The sequence below is a fragment of the Dermacentor silvarum genome, chromosome 2 (assembly GCF_013339745.2).
Source record: "Dermacentor silvarum isolate Dsil-2018 chromosome 2, BIME_Dsil_1.4, whole genome shotgun sequence".
Taxonomy (NCBI): Eukaryota; Metazoa; Arthropoda; class Arachnida; order Ixodida; family Ixodidae; genus Dermacentor; species Dermacentor silvarum.
In genome coordinates, this window is record NC_051155.1 from 152,076,024 (window position 1) to 152,099,117 (window position 23,094).

Here is a 23,094-nt window from a genome sequence, read left to right on the forward strand (position 1 = left end):
ACGGCATCGTGACGACTATTTGACAACAAGTGCATGAAAATGACTGCATGAAGACGACCCAACGACGGCAAGACAGTGGTATTAGATCAATAGGATGACGACAGTGTATGACGACAATGACGTACACGACGACTGTATCGCGAAGCCTGCACGATGGCGTGACGACGACGACATGGCGAGAGTCGGGCGACGAAATTGGAGTGAGATGATAGAACGACCGCGACGGCATCGTGACAGTCCCGCGACGACGAATACGTGACGATTGTACCGCAACGATGGCCTGAAGACGACGGTATCACGAGAGCCGAATGACAAAGGTAGTGCGATGACGATCCAGTGACCAAGACGGCATCGGGACCACGAACACATTCCTGATGGCCCCAGCTGTTAGGCAACTCAAGCGACTAGGTCGGCGTGGAAAATCGTGAAAGCGACGCCATGACGAGAGTCGTCGCGAAGTTAGAATGACAACGATAGAACGACCACGACGGCATCACGAGCGCATGCCATGAGGCTCAAGGTGGTAGGCAACGTGGGCCAGTGGGTAGGCGTGAGAGGATAGATAGATAGATAGATAGATTCAAACAGCTCAAGTAGGCAAAGGATGCTAATCACTTTCAAAATCCGACACGGCAGAATGGAGTAATTTTTTACTTGTCCTTTACACGCCAGCGACGTTCGCGTAGCTGAAATACCTGACGTAGGCATTTCATACTGGTTCATTTCTAAGAAGATGCACTGAATAATCGAGATAAATAAAGGCACAGAAAAAATGCACGTGAAGTTAAATATAAAGAATTTGAAGCGAAGTAACAATAGCGATGAAGTTAGTACCAAAACCAAGACGTTTTTTTTTTTTTGTGCACTAAGAACACCTAATGGGGAATGTGGACGTTGTCTTTAACGGCATCCTTCAACCCTTTTAAGGTTATAAGTGGCCATTCTTGGTGAAAAGCAGTGCTGTAGGGAACACTTTAGCAATATATTACTTACTTGCACGCGTCATGGAACTTAAGCTGCAAAACTCCAAAAATAACTGTTGATTTCGACGGCTTCAAGTTTCCCCTATCAATCTGCGGTCCTGATTGCACAATGATTATACACTGAACAATCATAAGCCGAATTTCTGAATACGTCACGAATACTTATTAATTTGGCAAAAGCAAAAATTTCTCAACAATGCCATTTATTTTCATTCAAATTATTAACTAACAATTAGCAAAGGCTACTAATGCAGCACAAACACCTTACTATTTCGCACTCCCTGTTTTGAATGCCGAAGGCCTGGTTATGTTATGCGACTTTTCGTACATTAAAAAATTGGGCCCTTTCTATTGCTTAACTGATTGCCTCACCATGTTTCAATCTCTGAGGTGGGTTCGTGCCTGTAATTTCTGTTCAAACACCTTTAATTGCCTATTCGCTGGCCAAACTAATAATTTTTCTTTGGTATTGAACGTTTGTAGTTTAGAGAGGTGCAGCGTGAAGTTCATGTTCATCTTCGTCTTGCTCATGTTTAATATACGTGTTCAATGACACGTGCTCCAACAGCCGTGCTGCTAAATATAAACACGAATTATCAAGCACTCTAGTATTTTCCAGCTGGAAAAGGAATACTAATGCTTTGTGGGACCTAAATTGAAGTCTTCAAGATTCTGAGCTCTGGCAACTATCTATTGAACACCTCGAAATACAAGCGTTCATGTACGTACCTTTCTTTTCCTGGATCACTTGCTTTGGCTTTCATAAAACAATTAGACAACATTCCATGCAATAAACACACCTGTGGGGGAGTTTGTTGATGCACAAGACCTTATTGAGATTATGGTTCATAGTGACGGCAAAAACCTAAGTTATATTACAAGAAATTAGGAAATAAATGGCACTACAACTTAGCATCGCGTAATAAAAAATTTTGTGTAAAAGCCGTAACACCATCCAATAAACTGCTTCAAATATCGTCATTTGCTAACATTGATCAGATAGTATGTGATAATGCTGGGATATGGTCGGCACAACCTGCAGTGACAAGCGTCTGACTCAGCTGTCTGTGTTTAAGACGTGTGCGTGACAGCGTGGATATCCCAGACGCCAAGAGAAAACGAAAATGCAAGACTAGTGGTTGTCGCATCACGGAAGTGCATCCACTTCCTCCTTGCTTTTTCGACGTCATTGCTGACATTGCCAGCAAGAAAATCTGATATCTGCCATCCAAACTTGACAGGAATTCTACAACAAAGCAAGTCATCTTGACGACCGACGCTTCCAAGGACTTCCAGAAAAGAGAAAAGATTTTAAATAAATTTAAAAATTGCATTACTTTACCCGACGTGACGTCCAACCCTGTTTTTGTTCGTATCGACTGCCTTGCCTCGGCAGCAGATTATCATGCCTATCGTCTAGGCAGGTTTGCCTGCATTGTAGGAAACGCCGAAACGAATACATAGCCTTTACACAGGAATTCTGATGGCGTAATTTGCGAGCTGTAAAGATCCCCGCCTTTAATAAATATCTTCATGCTAAAACGGGTGAATGTGGGTGTTACCGATAGCTATAAGGTGTGTTTGAGACGCGTGGTTCTCGTGCTTACTGTTTCTGTGACATCGCGAACTATTTCGTGGATTGTCGAAAAGAGCCGTTTCGACTAATAGTGAACAAATGATTTTGGTTGGTTTTGGGGGTTTTACGTGCCAAAACCAGTTCTGATTATGAGGCACGCCATAGTGGAGGGCTCCGGATTAATTTTGACCACCAGGGGTTCTTTAAGTGCACTACAACGCAAGCACACGGGCGTTTTTGCATTTCGCCTCCATCGAAACGCGGCCGCTGCGGCCGGGATTCGATCCCGCGACCTCGTGCTCAGCAGCGCAACGCCTTAGCTGACTGAGCCACCCCGGCGGGTAAACAGATGTTTTTAAAGATGGCATTCATTCTCAATGTGACCCGTGTGTCACTTGGGACCATGCTTGCCCATGCTTGTGTCACTGGGGACCATGCTGACCTTGCCATGAAATTCTTCTGAGCCTTATCTTTATATTTAGTACCCGTCGATTACTTCTTATTTACGTAGCCTTCAAGCTCCTTTTATGTGTGTTAAAAGCTGGCTCGCCGACTAAAAGTACGCATTATTAACGCGAGAGCGTTAAGGGCTCCATGTCGCAGATAATCCGGCGTCGGCGTCGATGTCGGCGTTGGCGCCGGCGGCCGCGCCCGAGAAAATTGTCCCCAACCACGCAGGGCCTCCGAATATATTTAGGTACATGTATATGCCACGCCTTCCTGTGTCACATGCTGGTATATGCCGGGTTATATTGCCACACCATTCTGTCACTAATGTTGCTCATACCTTGTCTCACATTCTTGACAAAGCTATTCCTCGGAATTTTGAGAATGACAATCTACAAAACAAATGTCATGAAACAAAACACCCACAGCGCATGCCGTTTATGTTAAATCTTCTCAGGCTGCAATATTAAAAGTGCGAAACAAAGAAGGAAACTTGAAAATGATGGAATTTCTTTGGCGCAGTTGTGCACAATCTCCGGGATCGGCGACCGCAAGTAGCCGCGTTTCTACCAGAAAGCTCGCCTACGTGCATAGCGTCCGCCGCCAGTGCTTGCCAGTAGCCATGACGGTTGCATAGCTGCAGTCCGTCGGTAACCGTGAGAAGCAATCAGGGATCTTTGAATGCTATCGCGTTCCACTCTTAAAAACGAATCTTAAGCGTCCTCCAATTTTTGTCGCTTTAATGTGTTTTTTTTTTTTGCTGCAACACTTGATGCGTGTTGATTTATCAATTTCACTGTTTCAACATAATAGCCCCATCATCATCCTAATTAGTTCCTCTGCAACAGAAAGTACTCACGTACAGCTCTCCTTAGCGCGAAATGATCAGACCTATATAGATATAGCAATGTTCAAGCAGAATGAAATAAATATAACGAAGCCATTCTTCAAAAGGGATGAGATTCAGTGGACCATCTTATTTTACTGTGGTGATTGAAGTGCGCGATGCCAAGCGCAGTTTTTGGTTAGAAATAAAGGAGATGACAACCATAGAGTTTCTCACTATATTACCTAGAGGGAAATCTGGCGCTGCTGCGCTGTGGTATGCATGGGAATGCCTGTATATTATGACTGCGGATTGGCATCGTTCTCGAAGAGCCAGAAAGCCTTGAAGACGCGCCTGGCTAGCACCGTTGCTTCTGTCACAACCATTATTTCCTGATGAAACAGCACGTAAAAAGCTGTTTTAGCTTCATTATTACACAAAAAATTGTGTTGATTAATTTTGAGGACTCATTATTGGATGTAATATTATATGAAACGTAAAAAGTATTGGCTGGCCGCTAAAGTTGGAGGACAGACGACCAGATTCTCGATCGTTGTGGATAAGCTTGTCGCTTGTATTTGCTTTTATTCAATTGATTCTGTATTGTGGGTGAGTAAACTTTATTTAGAGATGTAATATGGGTGAAGCAAGGCCTTTTATGTAGATTTTATTTTAAGAACGCATTATTTGGGTAGTCACATTTACGTTTTAGACGAAGTCTCGTAGAACACCAGCAAACACAAGCCTCGCTGACACATATCCCGTCATTCCCATGACGGCACAGCGCCCTTTAAGAAACTCGCATAGACGGTGGCGCCAGATTACCCTCTAGGTGTTATAGTGAGAGACTCTATGATGACAACAAAGGGGGCACGCGCGGCGGTGACTGAAATGTTTGGCGAAAAAGACGACGACGAAGAGCGTCAAGTACGAGCCCACGTAGCGCAAGTAAGAGATAAAGGATAAATGACCCAATCGGTGCAAAAGTCCCCAAAGAGCAATCGTGAAGAAAGAAACACGAAGTCAGAAAGAAGAGAAATGCGCGAAGCGCGTTTTGTTTTCATTTAGTCGTGTATTCTAATAAAATGATGAGGTATTATCTACCTATTATTTCTCATATTTAGGCCGGGGAATATCTCTATCCATTCGAAAAAACCGGTGGGTTTCCGGCGGCACCGATAATTGAACTCCGTACCTCCGGCATACGAGGCGGATGCTCTACCGCTAGGCTACCGCTGCGGTAGGCCGGGGCAAACCTGTCAAACTGTTACTGCGCTTCATGACTTCGCCAGGCCACAGAATTCTACCACGAGGACTGAGGACGCCAGCGCCTGTAGGCGGAACGTGAGTGTTCAGGCTACGAGGCCCGAGCTTGGGGGCAGCCCCCTGGCCAGGACTTTCCGGTCACCTGCCATTTCCTCAAGTTTTCCACTGCAGCGCATGCTTAATCTCAGTCGGCTGGACAAAACAGCGAGCCAGCCAACCACAATCAATAACTCCCCCACAGCATTGCCTGAGTGAGATCGCTTCGGCCTCCATCTCCGCCTTGCCTGCCACCACTTAATGGTGAACGGTTGTGGCGTTGACTGTACCGGATACTCCTGCTCGTTATTGGTCATAACGCTACTTGTGTGCTAGTTTTATTGTAATTTGGCTTGTAATTGCCTCTTGCTGGTAATAGTTCATTATGTCTTTATTACACATTTTTTCGTCCTGCGTGCATTAAATGTTGTGTGTGCCAGTGTAAACAAACGAATTGTCCATAATTTGAAGCGCTGAGGTGATGCCTCAGTAGCCCGGTCCAAACGTAAAAAAAACCTGCACAACAATCACACACCAGTGGGATGTCTTCAACTGGCGGGAAAAAGACGGCTGCCGAAAGAAACCGTAGAAGCTGCGCAGATGTTACGTGAGCACCGCTTACGCGTGGGCAAGCTGTCATTATCCCTATCGGAGAAGGAAATTATTTTCTTGGAAAGTGCTGGCGCGTGCATAAGGCGATAGGGACGTTACATAGTTTTTCACCTTTCGATATCATCCCTTAGATCAACAGATTTCGTTTGTTTTGTCACTTAGGCTTGTATTTGTGTTTTTATAGTCGTGTTTTTATACAATGGAACTCAATTGGAAGTAGCAGTCGTCGTTCTCTGCCTTGTTATCCCGTGTCCCTTTATTCGCGCTGCCATTATTCACAATAAACATGACGTACCAGTTAGACCAATCCGCTACACTTCTAAGTCATCACGAAATAGAATCTGCTGTATTATTTATTACCCGCTGTGGTGGCGTAGTCGCTTTTGTCTGACGCTGCTAAGCCCGTGGTATCGATATCAAATCACGGCCACAGCGGCCGCATTTTCATGGGAGTGAAATGTAAAACAACCTGTGCATTGGGGGCATGCCAAAGAGCCTATTGTCGTAAAAATTAATCAGGGGCCCCCCACTACGGCATGCCTCATAATCATATCGTGGGGCTGGCACTAAAAACTCCAAAATTTACTTATTTATTTTTCAGTTATTACCCTGTTTTCCGGGAAATATGTCGTTCTTGTTTTAGTAGGTTATGTGTCTTGTGTGGGGAGCAATCTTTGTTTCTTCCTGAGCAGTTCAACGCGAGAAATCAGATATCACCAGTACCTGGGGCCAACACTGAGCCCAGTCAACGCCACCTAGATAGCACATCTAGGTGGTGTTGGCCCAGTGCACTACAGGCTTCAATTAATCTAAAGAGACACCCATATCATGTATTCCTTGGGTGCTATAGCGTAAAATGATTCCAAACTGTTTTGATTTCAATTTCCGCAATCAGCCTGCTATATTGGTGAAAACATTTTCGGGCCACTCCCAAATTCGCCTGTCTGTCACGCGACGTCACAAAACCACGAAAACTCACCACGTCAAAGTGACGTGTATGCAAAAAATACATTAATATGGCGAACAAAACTGAAAATTTTTCTGAATCGCCACAGACTGCCCCGTTCCGAGAGGAATAGAAGATGGCTGCCCGCCGATCGCTCAGGCGCTCGCTACTCGCACCTGCCGGTGAGCATGTATTTATTTGCGCATGATAAACTTTTTTGCGTGGCAGTAAAACGTTATCGAGCCCTTTCGGTAAGCACACGACATCGCTCTGCCAACTCTTCCTTGCTGAGGATCCGTTTTAGCGGCATTCTTATCCTTCCGTTGCACGCCGCCTCGATTTTTGACCAGCCACCGCACGCTAAGTAAGGCGAAGCGGACCAATCGGAGAAGTAGGCACCACCCTCTTCATGCGGTTATCTATTTTCACGGTGCTGGCTCGGCTCCATCTAAACCATCTTCACTAAAGCGTGCTCCTCACCTCTTGTCAGCCAATTAGATAAGGAAAACTGCTGAGTGTAGACAATGTTATTGGTTTTGAAAGCGAACAAAGGTGACCTCCTATAAACGAGGAGAGTGTTTGATTGGCTTGTTCACACAACGCTGCGGGTCACAAACTGATGCTTGCGTCATTGGTTACGTAAATTTGACGTCATGAGTTTGGAATCAAAACAGTTTGGAATCATTTTGCGTTATGGCGCCCCTTTTCTCGTGCATAAATATTTCATAATTTTATGGTGAATGTTCCTTGCCTCAAACAGAGCATGTTGTTCGATGGTCAACTGTAACCATACAAAGGAGCAGAATCCTTTAAACGTCAAAAGATTTACATTTCCGGGCTTGTTGAATATTTTTTATTGTATTTAGGTGATGGTCGCATGTAATCAATCTTCGAAACATTACCGACCATGGCTGTATTGGGTCCACGAGATTTTCTTTCAATTCTGCGCAAAAGGGCGCACTATTCGAAATTAATTGTTAAGCAAGGTGCTACGTGGTACAAACATGGACGAGAAGAGCATCAAGAACGAGAAGAGCACGTCCTTTTGCTCTTCTCGTCCATGTTTGTATCGCGTAGCACTTGCTTTAACAACGTACGGCCGACTTGCCCAACAACATTCACTTTTAAAATTCCCATTACGCGCATTCATTACCACTAAATAACACCGTACCTTGTCCTGGTGCAAACATGACGCCTAATTTAATTGACACCCTTACTATAACGCCTAACATCTTGATGATCTCGATAATGCCAACTTTTGCAAGCCCTCGTGGCATGTGAAAATTGCTGAATGGTTAATGAAACCTTCAGCAGGAAACCCAAAACAAAACAAAAATGCAGCTGAGAATGCGCACATTGTTTCTGTATTGATAAATCTTAGGGCACCAAACTTATGGTATTTTACAGTAATCCAAACTTGTCTGATAAACATGTTCTTTCTTTTCTTCTTTTTCTGTGTGTGCATGCAATTCCAGAATGAATTGCAGCGATCATAATTACAAAAAGAACAAAAATGGAAAAGAAAAGCGCACTACGCTACATTTACGCTTCACCCATGGAAGTTTTACTTTTTCGCTCAACCTACAATGTTTATGTCGCTCAGGCTATACCGTGCTTTCTGATGTGACAGCTAAACGACTCACCCTGTGTCTTCAAGAAGGCTGGTACCGTAAATGAGCTCTTGACAAAATTTTTAAACCGTACTGCTCGACTAGCGAACTTCGCCTATGCACTGATACCCACTCACCACTTATCTAAATCACTCACCGCCCGAAACGCATTCGATGCGTTTATATTAAGTGATGTGCCCAAGATTATTAGCTATATGCGGTGATTAGCGATATCCCTTAGAAACAGCGCTAATTTATTTACATGTAGGTGACAACATTCACGCAAACAGTGAGCAGATAAAATTTTACGTCTTTTTCCCGCGTGTATTCATGAACCGTCAGACATGCAGTCGCAGTCGTCTTCTCGAAACTAGCGACGCCATCGCGTATGTGGTTTCATAAATGGTTGAAGCACAAATTTACCTATGGAAATGTCATCATATCTAATTATCCGCAAGATTTTTGGGGCAGCACAAGTTTGTTGCCATGGCAGTTTGGTATATGCGCATCCATACGCTAGTAAACCAGGAATAAGCTGTCACGGCTCTAAACCCTGGGCCGTGGCGTAATTCCACACAACTGTTTTCACATATATTCCTTGCAGGCTTATTCGATCAAGTTACAGACCGACAAGGGATTTTGTTTTGTTACAGGAGTGACAGTATCATAATGTATATTTTTTTCACGTAATATACAACTCACAATTCGTATAGATTCAAAATTTTCGCATTTACCTTAGACAGAACTTAGCTAAACGACGACCCATTCATCAGAGATGATATCGACTAGAATAACAAAAGTGGCATCATATCTGCTAATTTATGCTTTAAAAGGTAAGGTATGGTACTGATATGTCTATACACTCTCGATACAAAGCAAATGGTTAACAGATGGCTCGTAAAATATGAGTTTCCTCGCCTTATAGTGATGCAGCTTGAATCTTAATGGCGCACTGCACAATTGGCCTGCCCAAGGTCTAGACACATTTTTTTTTAGGACAACGTTCAGGGATCACGATCAAACTAAGTTAGATCGTGGAACGCATTTCCCGAACATAATCTGACAATGGTTTGGAAGCTGCTTACAGGTTAGCAATAAAGTACTGCTGAGGATGAAGGCCTTTGTGGTCATACCTTTGGCCATAGGTGACATCATGAGGAAGTTAACGCATGCCGCTCCATGGCCATGCCCGAGTATTGTGACGTTCCGGTGGTCTCCTCCAAACACGTCGATGTTCTCGTGGATCCAATGAAGTGCGGCTATTTGGTCCAGAAGCCCGTTATTGGCCCGAGAGGCTCCGTCCATTGCAGGCAGGAAGCCTGCGTGTCCACGTGACATGCATTTAGAAGCATCAGTAGACTGAATCACTCAGGTGATGAGCGGGAAAACAATTCCATTTGCTTAGCAGTCAAGCAGAGGTTTCCTATCTCTTAGCAATAACGAGTCCTCAGTGGCAATTCAGCAGCATCACGTGACCACTACTGGCAATGTCTACTATGTTCCATAACTGCGTCATGGCCACAGACTGCTTCAGTATTAAGGCCATGCAATCTCACCGTTGTAGTCAGCAGTTGTTTCCTGAATGTCGTGCAAATACATTAGTTTTTAAAGCGAAGCTTTGTACCTCTACCAGCCAAGGGTTCTGTCGTGTCCGTCGTTGTAAGCAAAAAACGATCCCGACAAACCGCTAACAATTGCAGGTATAGCAGTATAGCTTACTTGAATTCAGGCATTCAGCGTACAACTAAGCACTCGTTTTCGCAAGAAAAACCACAAAAACAAGATTCAAAGTGATGAGCCAACATGATGGATGATAAGGGCTGCGGGCAAACAACGGAAACAGGCTCGGCGCGGTCCGTAAGATTAGATTGCAGCTGTTGCAAAGCTTATGCAGCTGCTTGAAAGAGGGTTGACGTCATTCGAAACCTTTCCAGCCTAGTAACTGCTTCGGTTCATTTTCTAGACTACACCACTATGGGGTAGTCTAGTAGTGTATATCACACCGATCATAAAGCAGTAGTGAACATTGTTGTGAAGTAAATAATAATCAAGGCCGTGGTTAAGTTACGTTGTAGTGTGTGAAATATCAAGTGCGCCGCAGTCACCGTGAGGGTGGCGTAAAAAGCGTCGCTTTCCAACCACCTTCACAGGGTGGATTGGCGGGCAATTTTAAAGCGAAGCTTTGTACCTCTACCAGCCAAGGGTTCTGTCGTGTCCGTCGTTGTAAGCAAAAAACGATCCCGACGAACCGCTAACAATTGCAGGTATAGCAGTATAGCTTACTTGAATTCAGGCATTCAGCGTACAACTAAGCACTCGTTTTCGCAAGAAAAACCACGAAAACAAGCTTCAAAGTGATGAGCCAACATGATGGATGATAAGGGCTGCGGGCAAACAACGGAAACAGGCTCGGCGCGGTCCGTAAGATTAGATTGCAGCTGTTGCAAAGCTTATGCAGCTGCTTGAAAGAGGGTTGACGTCATTCGAAACCCTTCCAGCCTAGTAACTGCTTCGGTTCATTTTCTAGACTACCCCACTATGGGGTAGTCTAGTAGTGTATATCACACCGATCATAAAGCAGTAGTGAACATTGTTGTGAAGTAAATAATAATAAAGGCCGTGGTTAAAGTTACGTTGTAGTGTGTGAAATATCAAGTGCGCCGCAGTCACCGTGAGGGTGGCGTAAAAAGCTTCGCTTTCCAACCACCTTCACAGGGTGGATTGGCGGGCAATTTTTTTTTCTTTTTCTTTTTTGATAACACCTCTTTTTTCTCCCTACGTAGTTTTACTAAAAGTTCTCTCGACATTCCTTTTTGCTTTTTATTTCATATGTCGCATCACTTCGCAAATTGTATGTACTGCTCGCGTCCATCGTTTCGGGATTCTCCAAATTAAAAACTCAATTAGACGCAAACAAAAGCTGCAGCAAGAAGCAATATTAACTTTGTTGAACTATTTGAAATACAAACATTTAATATAAGAAAGCCCATGTGGGCGTCTCTATGGTAGTCAGGTCTGCTGATTGTATTTCACGATTATAACTTAGAAAGTTAAAAAAATATGTGCCATAAATTATTATTATTATTTCACAGGTAAGTTATACAGTGACAATAAAACATTTCCTAAACTGTTTTGGAGTGCACCTGCATGTCTCTTTGTCACAATAATTTCTGACACCTTTGACACGTCTTTACGTCTTTTGTAAGCATTTCTCTACCCTTTTCATGCCCAAGTGGTTGCAACTAGATACTTAACCCATGACATTCTCTCCCGAGGAGGATCTGGGTGGAACTCTAACTTTATAATGTTCCTTGTGCTTCCAACATGCGACGTTGAACTTGACATACTGTTCTCGTTAGCATGAGGACAAGGAAGAGAAGACGAGAGTCCAGTTGACCGCAAATTGACAGCAGTACTGGCGATACCAGAGATTCACCTCTTTCGGGCTGACGACGCCGTGGCTTCGTCTGCATACTCTTTTGGAATTTACATTACCAATACGTGGCTCTTTCTAGTACGTGTCTTTATCTCATTGGGTCGTGACCGTATTTGGTGCTTCTTTGCCACAGCTCAATTCTTCATATGACGACTAAAGTCTATACGGAGAAAGTTCGGCCACCTCTGCCTTTCTATGAGGTACCAATTTCACGTCTTGCATACGAACGTAACTTATGTCAGGCGCAATTAAACGGTCGTAAAGAACTCAATCGGTGTATCAATGGTGAGATGATCGTCATAGGTTTTCACTTCGCTAGTGTGTCAAGGAATCTCATTGGTGCGGGCGCGACCGTTTCTCGACTATCATCATTAAAAAAAAGCGAAAGAAAGGCTACGTTGTTTTCAGCATATATTATTTAAAGGTTACCAGGTAGTGCTGGTGACATGGTAATTTTACTTCAACGAACATTCAGAAGAGCTGGGATTAATATTAGAAAAATGGCAGTGCTGTCAGTACGTTCTCATATGCATAATATGGAGAGTGGCTGGCAGCAGACACACTGGTCTAGCCAGTTACCATGCGTAGCTGGAAGGGGACAAACGAGAAGCATGATCAGTGACGATGACAACCAAGGGAAGAGGAAAGGAATGAGCAGATACGTAATTAGCGTGTGTAGTTAGAGCATGCAGCTAAAGTTCGTGCTGTTCAACAAAAAAGCAAGAGATAGGTGCCTGCCAAGGACCAATAAGTGCTCCCTTTTGTGCTAATCACTGCTAGTCGAAACATGTCTTCGAAGCAGACAACGCCTTCGCGTACAGCAGCAGCAAGCATAATGTAACGTCCACAGTTCCGGGCAAATCGCACAACTCGCAATCTGACTATTCAGTATGTGGACCAAAATGCAAAGGATAACAATTCCTAGACAAACAATGGGAGCCATGAAATGAGTGGCAACTCCAAGGCACAGTTCTCCGCAAGTCCAGTTCCCGTCAGCAGATACACAGAGCAGTTCAGCGAACGTGGTATAGTCAGAGAGAGCAATAGAAACCACGCAGCTCTCCTGCGAAGTTGCCTTGTTTTAGTCACTAGCCGACTCCTTTCCGAAAGGCCACAGTGCCCGTATATAGCAAAGATAAAAAATGGAAGAAAAACAAAGAGAACGATAAGCGCGGTTGCAGACTGAAAGAGGGGCGTGGTAAACGACGGGATCTTGGTATGTTTAGTATACCTCCCTCGACGATGTTGGAGTTTCAACGAAAGAACCGGAGTAATGACCTTGGCTTCTGTTTTCCTTACTCCTTAGGATAACTCGGCAGTAGACGGAGAATACAAGCACGCGGAAAAATCACAAAGAAAACAGGACTCGCAAGGACAGAGCTCAAAGACATAGAGGAGAAGGGGAGTGTGAGAGAGCCGCAAACCTTGCGACTGCCGTTCCACAGTAAATCAAAGCAAGGAGCTCCTTTCTGTGCCTTCCGCGATGTGAGCGGCTTTGCTGCTGCCGAGCTAAAGAAGGGGCGGAGGGGGAGGGTTACTGATGGTGGCTTCGTCCTAAGCGCAGCATCTGGCGCCGCCACTACGGCGCGGCAGCCCCGCACTATGTTGCATCGGCATCCCACTGCTACCTTCCCTCATTTTGCTGCTAATTCCGATCCGTAGAGCCTCGCAAGCAATCACATATGAGTGCACAGAAGAGAAAACGGAGCGATTCTCTGAGCGGTCCTTAACGATACGCTAACTTGGACCGGCGGCGAAAGTGCCGGCAGCCTGGAGCCTGACGTTACATGTTAATGAATTATTTCACTGCTTACTGTGTCGCAGCTGTTACCACTCTTGTGTTACCGCAGGGGTTCTGGTACACTTCCATCTTGGTATTTCTGCGCAGTTCTTGATTATTTTGTGAGCAGGCTGTGGTGAAGGTGTTTCTGCTGTCATTTTCATTGAAAGCGTTTCGCTGTCTTTTTCGTTACCACAATCTTTTTTAGCGGATCGCGCTTCTCTTTAGCTTCGGGGGTCCTTGTTGGTGTTTCTTTTATTTTTTTCCAGATAAAGCGCGCCTCCTGGGAGTTTCATGTGGTTAAGTTACGAGCCGGTTGACTGACTGTCGTATCTTAGCGCAAAGGGGCGGACAGACACAAACGAAAACAAACAAGGGTGAGCGCTACAAACGACTGTATATTAAGAGGAGTGCATTCACAGAAGCCGTTGACGCTTCGCGATAGCTAAGCCCACGTCTGAGGCCTCCGTGGTAACCTTGAGGGAAAATAACTTTGGCACGATAGTTTTGCCAGCGCCTACCATCGTAGTTAAAATTACCACTCGCTTTCCTTACGCTCCGCGCACCGGAAGAACTTGGCGTTCATCCGTGCGACATTTTCGCAAAGGTTCCGTCTCCTCAATTCCCTCTTCTGTCTTGTTGTCCAGACGCTAACCACGTGGGCAAAACAGTCTTTCCCTTCTCCAACTGGAATGTCAGTATGCTTTTGCAAGAAGGAACAACTTATAATTGCCTGTCATTGTGTCCCACTCAGCTGCTAGAGCTTTGTTCAGAACACTTGTTTGAGCCAAGTTGTGACAGTTCTAAAATTGCTTATGCTACTTTAACCAATTCCTGAATTCTGGTAGCACTGATATTTAGTGTGCGAGATCACGTGGCACCTAAGATGTCTCTGCCATTCTCTGGTCTTTTTTTACGCAAAAACAGTAGACGGTGCGTCAGGCATTACAACCTGCTATATGACACAAATCAAAAACCCTGGAGAGTAGATGTTGGAGTAGTTTTGTTGCATTGAAGCTGCGAAAACCACGTGCTTTTTCACACCTCCATTATCGAGACCGAAAACAAAAATGCCAAAGCACGGGAGGGATGAGGAGTCCCAGGACACCAATGATGTCCTCCTTCCCTTCAAAAGCGAGAGTTTGTCTAGACGGTGACAGCAAACTTACCGAGAATGCCGAGCCTGTAGTTGATGGTGACAACGACCACGTTTCCGTAGCTGGCAAGCACGGAGCCATCGTAAGCGTTCCCAGAGTTCCATTCGTATGACTCGCCGTGGATGAACATGATGACCGGAAGTTTGGTGGGGTCTCGCGCCACTGCATAAACAAAAAGAAATGTATGTGGTTATTCATAAGGACGCACATGTGAAGTAACTGTGAACCTAACAGTCAAATTAGTGGGTTAGTCATGTCATTGGTTAAAATATAGGACTTCTGTCCGAATGTGAGACTTTGTCGGTTTTATGCTTTCTTTGTTTATTTTTCTTTCTTTCTTTCTTTCTTTCTTTCTTTCTTTCTTTCTTTCTTGTGGTGGAACTTAGTGAGTGCATGTCCTTCTGACTGCCCATTCACATGTCACTGCACTTTTGCAATCCACAGACCTTTCACCTCTATGCGAAAACTTAAACGTCTAACACATACCAGACGTGCGCACACACACACACACACACCCGTATACGGAATCGTGCAGGTGCATATTGTGTGCCTGTTTACCATATGCAAATAACGAGAACACGCTTCGTTAACAATCTTGCACAGACGTTTTAGCTAACTTGTGCCAAGTCTAGGCTCTAACAACATCGTATTCGACCTATCTTTGTTGCTTACGGCTTATTCATACGTCCTGTCACCGTGCAGTGCCGACCATTCCTTCGAAACATGTTTGAGGGCAAGAAGAACACGGCGCGAAAGCGCCTAATCATGCGGTACATTTTCAGATGTCGTGTGCTTTCTTATGAACCCCGAAAAAAAAAGTGAACCACAGCACTATCTCAATGGAAGGAAATGATTTGGATATTCCTCAACACGGTCTTCAAACTCTCGAATTGGATATTAGGTGTATAAAACAATACTTATAAAGTTATTAAATTAAATAGCGTTAGTAAATTCATAAGCTGAGAGAAATAAATACTTTGAGTTACCCAAGAATAAAGCGAACATTACAGAGTTAGTTGCATTAACGTAGCTCACGCCTTGTTTATTTAACCCTTGGCACGAGTTAAATGAAACACCCTGACGCACGAAACTTTAATTAAAGGGACGGCATTGTGTCTTAGGGAACAAACGCTGATATTTGTTGTAGCTGAGGATGAGACGAAAAATGATCAGTGCAAAAACGGTGTATGTTGATCAAAATATATTCTTGTTCCCCAGTGGAGGCGTACTCAATTTTCGTGGCACCCGTACGAAAAGCTTTCGTCTGTTGTCAAAGCACCCCGCTTCGTTATTCAAGCTGGCAGCTTACGAAGTCTTTTTGCTTAGTAATGCAAGCCGACGCCTTATATGACCATTGGTTCAGATTAGAGCACTGCATGGGCCGATTTTTCCAGCCGGAGCATGGCCCGGGCCCGTTTTTACGTTGGGCTGCCCGCCCGAGCCTGACCAATAGTTTGATGGCGAGACCCGGGCCCGACCCGGGCCCGGAAATAATTTACGTTACCTGCCCGGTCCGGCCCGCCACCACTTTACCTTAGGCCCGAGCCTGGCCCGAACCCGGCCCGAACCCGGCCCGAACCCGGCCCGAACCCGGCCCGAGACCGAAAAAAACATGTTTTTCAGAGTCGAGACGCGCGAAGATAACTCGATGCACGTTACATGCACACCACCAGAAAGTCCGAGCCTGGCCCGGGCCCGGGTCAAAAAACCCGAGCCCGGCCCGGGTCACAAAGCACATGCCGTGCCCGAGCCCGGCCCGAGCCCGTGAAAAAACTGTCCTACCCGGCCCGGGCTTTTAGGTAGGCCCGAGCAGTGCTCTAGTTCAGATAACGACACAGTTACTTGCGCACGTTGCCGCTGAGCGCCCACCTCTCTTGCTCTGGGCTCGGACAAAATCTATGAATGTTTAGTATTTGCCGAAATCAAAAGACCTTGCGCAATCTGAGTGCGTGAGAAATGTGGGACGCTGGGATTATTTCAGGCCCTACAAGCTTCTGAAGCATTGCATCGACACTTGCGATGATATTTTCTCAAATGACTTGTCACCGCTTCCACAGTCCTCATCATCATTCGTCACTACACTTTCACTCCCTTTCTCGCTCCCCCAGTGCAGAGTAGCAGACTAGAGTGCACCAGCTCAGCTCACGCCGATCTCTATGCATTTCTCGTAAATAAAATTTTTCTTCCTCTCTATCACCCGCATGGTATGGTTTGCAACACATTGCTTGAAACGCCATCGGTTCGCGGAGGTTTTGGCATCATACTTCGTGTGTTTGCGCTTGCAAAGAATTCAAGCCACAAAGCCAAAAAAGAAAAAAAAGGAGAAGACGATAAGCTGACTTTGGGTAATTATGCGACTTTGAACTTCTTTAGTGCGGCAACAGCAGGCTCCAACACCGGACACCGCCATTGTTGTTGTTGTCAGCTTAACACAGCGCATACCGACGAGCGCAACAGACCACACAAACGTAGCTAATATCGTCACACACGAAAGAATAAACAGGCAGAGAAAAAGTGAACGTTAGAAAACGCAATGTGTGTAGAATGTTTTTTCATACATGCAAAAAAAAAAGAAAAAGAAAAGATGCAGAAGCTCGCCGCTATTGGCACCCACATCAGCTCAACCTTCTGAACGCATGAATGAACTTGGGAATTGCTGATAGAATTGAACCCTGGGGCTAGCACTCAACTGAAATGCATGGAATTACAGATGATTAGATGCCGATAAAGTGTAACCTAGTTGGTATCGCGCAAATTTGAGGAACTTTCAGTTCCTCAAATTGCGAAGGGGTACTGGGAACACAGAAAATGACAACTCTTCTTAAAAACACTGTTGCCGTACACAAAACGTTGTTTCCTTCAACTAGTGTTGCCTGCTATGATCTCTAAAATACATGCACAGACAGCACCACTTTATGGTCCTTTGTTGCCCAAAATCCCTAGATAAGATTTAATAGCCAATGCAGCGTGACAGTGCAGTGGTTTAGCAGGTACGGCTCCCGGCTCCACATTCCCGCATTGTTGTGAGCTCGGTCCTCATTGGTGTTGGCCGTTGTGGGCGATGTCTTGTTCTTCTTCGTCATATGGCAAGTGGGAAGCTAAAGATGAAGATGCGGCCTTATAACGACAGTTTTACGTTGACAACGCTGGCGCAAAGCAAAGGACAGACAATCGGACAGAGCAAACGCAATGTCAAGTGTTTGAATCCTGTCGAAGTAATTTGGCACAAAGCGTTAAGGTTTGTAACTTTCCCGCATGGAATGTTTATCCACCATTTCACTATGGGCCGCGCCATGGCCAGCTTGCTTTGTTTTTTTTTGTTTTTTTTTCCTGTTTTTCTTAAGGAGGGGGGTGGTGCCTAAGTGTCGGTAAATGAGGAAGTTCAGGGAAAGTGATACAACTAGAACTTTTCAAGGGAGACATCCTTAGTGCGTTAATCACCTAATGCAAGAATTTGTACTGTTCTTTATTTTTTATTCTATGCTATTAACAAATTGAAAAGGGGTAGACATTTCCAGCAAACAGCGACAGATCCTTTATTTCAATGACAAAGGTAAAGATAAAGATGCGCGAAACTTTGATATAAAGGGACGGCATTGTGTCTTAGGAAACAAACGCTGATATTTGTTGTGGCTGAGGATGAGACGAAAAATGATCAGTGCATTTCGGAGCAGGTCACGTAATGCACATGGCTATAACCGGTGTTTCGTTAAGCGAAGACAATGGGTGTCCGTGATAGAAGAATGCATTCGAGGCTGGAAGATCATTCATGTGAGTTATGAGAAAAACAAATACACAGGCATAAGATGCCTTCATCTGATAGAGGACACGGGTACACTGTGATACAGACATTCATCCTCTTTAGTGAATTTAATTACAATGGCCATGGTGATGACGATGACAAAAATGGCACATCTCAGGTCTTCTGCGCCAAGCAAAACCAAGTATATATATATATATATATATATATATATATTCACCTGGTTTTCCACGCGGCGTAAAGTAGGAACGAAACTATTGTAAGCATAGTCGCGTGTCAGTGTTGTCTTCGCGAAGTAAGTACGCTCAGGCACTTCCACAATGCACGCACCTGCCCAAGTAACGCAAAATGTTGCCTTAACGTTCTCTGAATGTGCACAAATGTCGGTGTATAACGTTGCCTACATGCTGCTAATGTCCTCTTTTTTGATCGCCAGACAACGTTGGGCCGCAACGTTGTGGCAGCGTTGAGCAGCACATTCACGACGTTAACATAACGTTAACAGAACTTCCTGACAACGTAATTTGGATGTTGCCGTTTGTCACTTGCAGCTTTCAGGCAACGTACGTATGTGACGTTCAAGCAACACTCAACTGACATCGCAGAATATTTGTAGACATACGTAACAGCAGTGCTGTCAGCATGACACGGCTGACAGCACCGCAAACCCTTAAATTTATATTTGCTTGACAGATAATTTACTCTAGTAGTTTTCATGTTGCATATGCATGAAAATGTTAAACAAGAATTAGTGAAAAACAGCGTTTTTTACGTATATATCTTGTGTAGCTTACCAAGATATCTGTGTACCTTACCTTGTGGTAAGATACACTATATACGTAAAAGAATGCTGTTTTTCACCAGTTCTTGTTTACATTTTCATGCATATACGACATGAAAACTACTAGAATGCATTATCTGTCAAACAAATATAAATTTATGGGTTTGCGGTGCTGTCAGCCGTGTAATGCTGACAGCACTGCTGTACGGGCAGCTGATCTGTCTTGCACTATATATACTACCAACTCGCCCTAAGCCAGAATCTTTAAAGTGTTTCACATGGTGGTTTGCCTGACTTGTCTTGCTGTTGTCCATAGCACAGCATATAGATGCTAACTGCAACTAAAAGTGCACAATGCAAAGCTGCAAAGTGGTTCATAAGAGCAATTTTTCATTTTGGCTATAACAGCAAGAGAAGCAGCATGCACGTCCAATGTGCAGAGGTTCTCGTATAAAGGTTCTCACAGCAGGAAAGTAAATATATTCCACAAATGTTCATTTTCTTTAAACATATCATTTAAGCTTAGACCACAGAAAAAATCAGTCTTTGCTTCCGACTTACTGCTCTAAAAATCATGTGTCGGTAGCTGCATGTGCTTTCAAGACATTGCATAATAGCCAACATCAGCTGCTAAGAACAAACGCTAGTATGTAGGAATTGTTTGTGCAGGAGGAATATGTGGTGGTTGAATATGCACTGGTGCACCTTAAATAATAGTGAATGCCATAGACAAACCTGGTTACAATGTGAAACCATGCATTTATTTACTGTCTGCTTACATCATCCTGGCAAACAAATGACACTTATATAACAGTAACTTAAAAACTGATAACACACTGATAACACACTTAAATATATTTTCTATTAAACATCAAGGTCTTCTATCGCATATTAAGACTCTACTAACAGCTACAACTACAACACAATATATTTTGCCTTCCCATGTAGGTCAGACTTCGAATTTTTTTGCTTTTTGTCGAGTTCCCTTATTTCAATGGCAGAACACAATTTATACTTAATAACAGCACAAATACTGTCCTCCTTCACTGTGTAATGTACAACACAACACAGTTACACTGCGGTTGGATACTATCTCCTGCCAAGCATCCAGCCGGTCTTTTTGCCTAAGCTTGCAGACATGGCAGCAAGTGTGAAGTAGTCAACACAGCCCAAGGCGTAGAGTAACAGAAAGTCATCCAAGCACTGACAGCCAGCCATCACTTTTGCAGAGGATGGCCAGCAGCACAAGTGATGCACACATGCCTCCCTCGGTAGCTTCACTTGCATCCAGACCTCACTGGTTTCCAAGTCAATAATGCGGTAACCTGCAGAGACATCAATTACATCAAACTATAAAGTGCCATCTGAAACACTGAAGTAAGCCATGTTTACTGTGAAAACAGGCTATAAAAATGCTTACAAACAACTTAAGCTTCACATAACTGTGAAACAAACAATAGTGACTTTACACAGGAGAATAATGCAAAACATCAAAAGCAAATTTCAGTAAAACCTAACCATTATAGCCACAAGTTTGGACACAAGAGCAAGGAAAGCACAATAAACAATACCCACAACTTCCTTTATTGCGCTAAGCAGTTAAGACGCTAGTATCAATATATTCCTTTAACATAAAGCTTCCTTGCAATGCCACGGCTGCTTGTTACATCCAGTTCAGTCTTGGAAGAAAACAAAAATTAACAAATGATGTGAATGCTCTACCACGGTACCAAAACCACATTTCATTCGTGATGAAAGAAAGTTCCAATGAGTGAGTGATAAATTTGACTTGTTGGTACAACATATTGGTGAATTGCAGCACAGATATTGACGACAGAAAAGACGAGACAATAGACGTGTGCTGACTTCCAACAAAAAGCTTTATTTTCAGCGACCCATGTTTATAGCCGTCACTCATCACATTGCACAAGTGCAATTCACACCCTTAGGAAGGTCAACTCTGTCTGATAAGTGCACAGATGCTGACACACACAGAGCCAATTCGCGCAATCTTTTCAGCTTCAATAATTTCACGTGTTAGTTGATCACCGCTTCTGCTGACAACAGTACACCGAGCAAACAATAGTTCACAGGCACACGAACTGCAACAACATGCAAGCCAACTGTCATGCACATTTTTCTTGACATTGTATGAGTGTTCTCTCAGCTGGTCATTGATAGTGTCCTGTTTGGCCTATGTACTGTTTACCACAAGAAAGAGGGGTACAGTAATTAATGTTGCTAACATAGGTGACAAACAGATTTTTGTTACACTTGTGTGCTGCGCTGAAACATTTCCTTTGATTACACAACTTTATAAGCTTCTGAGGTGCAAAGAAGACACCTTTAACTTTGGAACGATCTGCAGTTTTCACAATACTGTGAGACAGCTTATGAATGTATGGTATGACAGCCACATTAGGTCTGTCAGATGGAGTGATCACATGGCAACCACTCGGTGCATGCGCTTTTCAGAGTAGAGGTCATGTGGTCACTGCATCTGACAGACATAAAACTCACCGTCATACCCTACATTCATAAGCTCTCACAATATCAAGAAAATTGCATATCATTCTAAAGTTGTGTAATCAAAGGCAATGTCACAGCACGCCACACATATGCAACAAAACACCAAATTCCGTTTGTCACCTGTGTTAGCAACGTGGTTTATTGTATCCCTCTTGTGGTAAACAGTATATAGGTCAAATGGGACGCTGTATCAATCACCGGCTGAGAGAACACTCATACAATGTCAAGAAAAATGTGCGTGACGGTAGGCTTGAATGTCATTGCAGTTCGTGTGACTGTGAACCGTCGTTTGCTCAGTGTACTGTTTCCAACAGAAGCGGTGATCAACTAACACGTAAAATAATTGAGGCTGAAAAGATTTCGCGACTTGGCTCTGTGTGTATCGCACACCTTCTATACACTTGTCCGACAAAGAGTTTACTTTCTTCCTAAGGGTGCGAATTGCGCATATGCAATGCAGTGACCAACGGCTATAAACATGGGTCAGCAAAAATAAAGCTTTTTGTTAAAGAGTTGCCGCATGTCTCTCGCCTTGACTCTTCTGTCGTTGCCTACATCTGCACTGCAATTCACCGATAAATTTGTACGTGCATAGAAACTACTGGCTTGAAACACTACATAGGGAAATGAGGTAAATAGCGGAGAAAGGAAGAAATCACAAAAATGGTCCATCTATGCCTCGTGTATGAAGTCTCAGACGGAGTGTGCTGGTCTGGGCTGGTTGGTACATCATTAGGACGGGAACAAACAGCGCTAGGATGGGACGAAAAGAGTACGACAGACAAGGAGTGAAGTGTCGTGTGGACTGTAGTGCCGAAGTAGATTGTAGACATGGACTGTAGTGAAGGACTGTAGTGCCGCGTGGGCTGTTATTGGGTATTGTCCTTTTTTTAAGTCCTAATGTTCTTCTTCAGATATGTCTACACAATGTCTTTATAGCCTGCGAAACTCCCAAAATATATGTTTTGTCATCAGTTAAGTGCCTGAGTGGCATGTCGAGCAGGTAACTGGTGTTGTAACACTTGCATCTTAGTTTGGCAAGTCCTCAGCTTTGTAGACTTCCATGATCTAGTTCTGTGGTTCCTCACTATAGCAGTACAAGATGTTATGGCGTAAGATTTTCTTGAAAAGATGCCACTTGGCAAGCCCGTACTTTATCAGAGCATAGCTGGGGCGCGCCTTAGCGAAAAAAGAACAGCAAAAGGCAGTTTTATGCCGGCTACCTTCACAACAATACAACAAAAAATGACACATATATACAGTCAACTCTCAGTAACTTGACCTCGGTTAATTTGACTTTTTACTTTCAAACGCACTGCAATGTCCAAACAAGAAACCACATATTGCTA

The 23,094-nt window shown here is 44.0% G+C and overlaps 1 protein-coding gene across 1 annotated transcript in view; it reads right to left on the bottom strand.

The window, feature by feature from the left end:
• Positions 1-23,094, bottom strand: part of LOC119441916 (neuroligin-4, Y-linked) — a 334,848-nt gene that overhangs the window by 42,227 nt on the left and 269,527 nt on the right. The window contains exons 3-4 of the mRNA XM_037706579.2: positions 14,688-14,837; positions 9,436-9,621 (exon numbers count right to left, since the gene is read on the bottom strand). Of these exons, the coding sequence (XP_037562507.1) occupies positions 9,436-9,621; positions 14,688-14,837 (336 nt within the window). The remainder of the gene's footprint in view (positions 1-9,435; positions 9,622-14,687; positions 14,838-23,094) is intronic.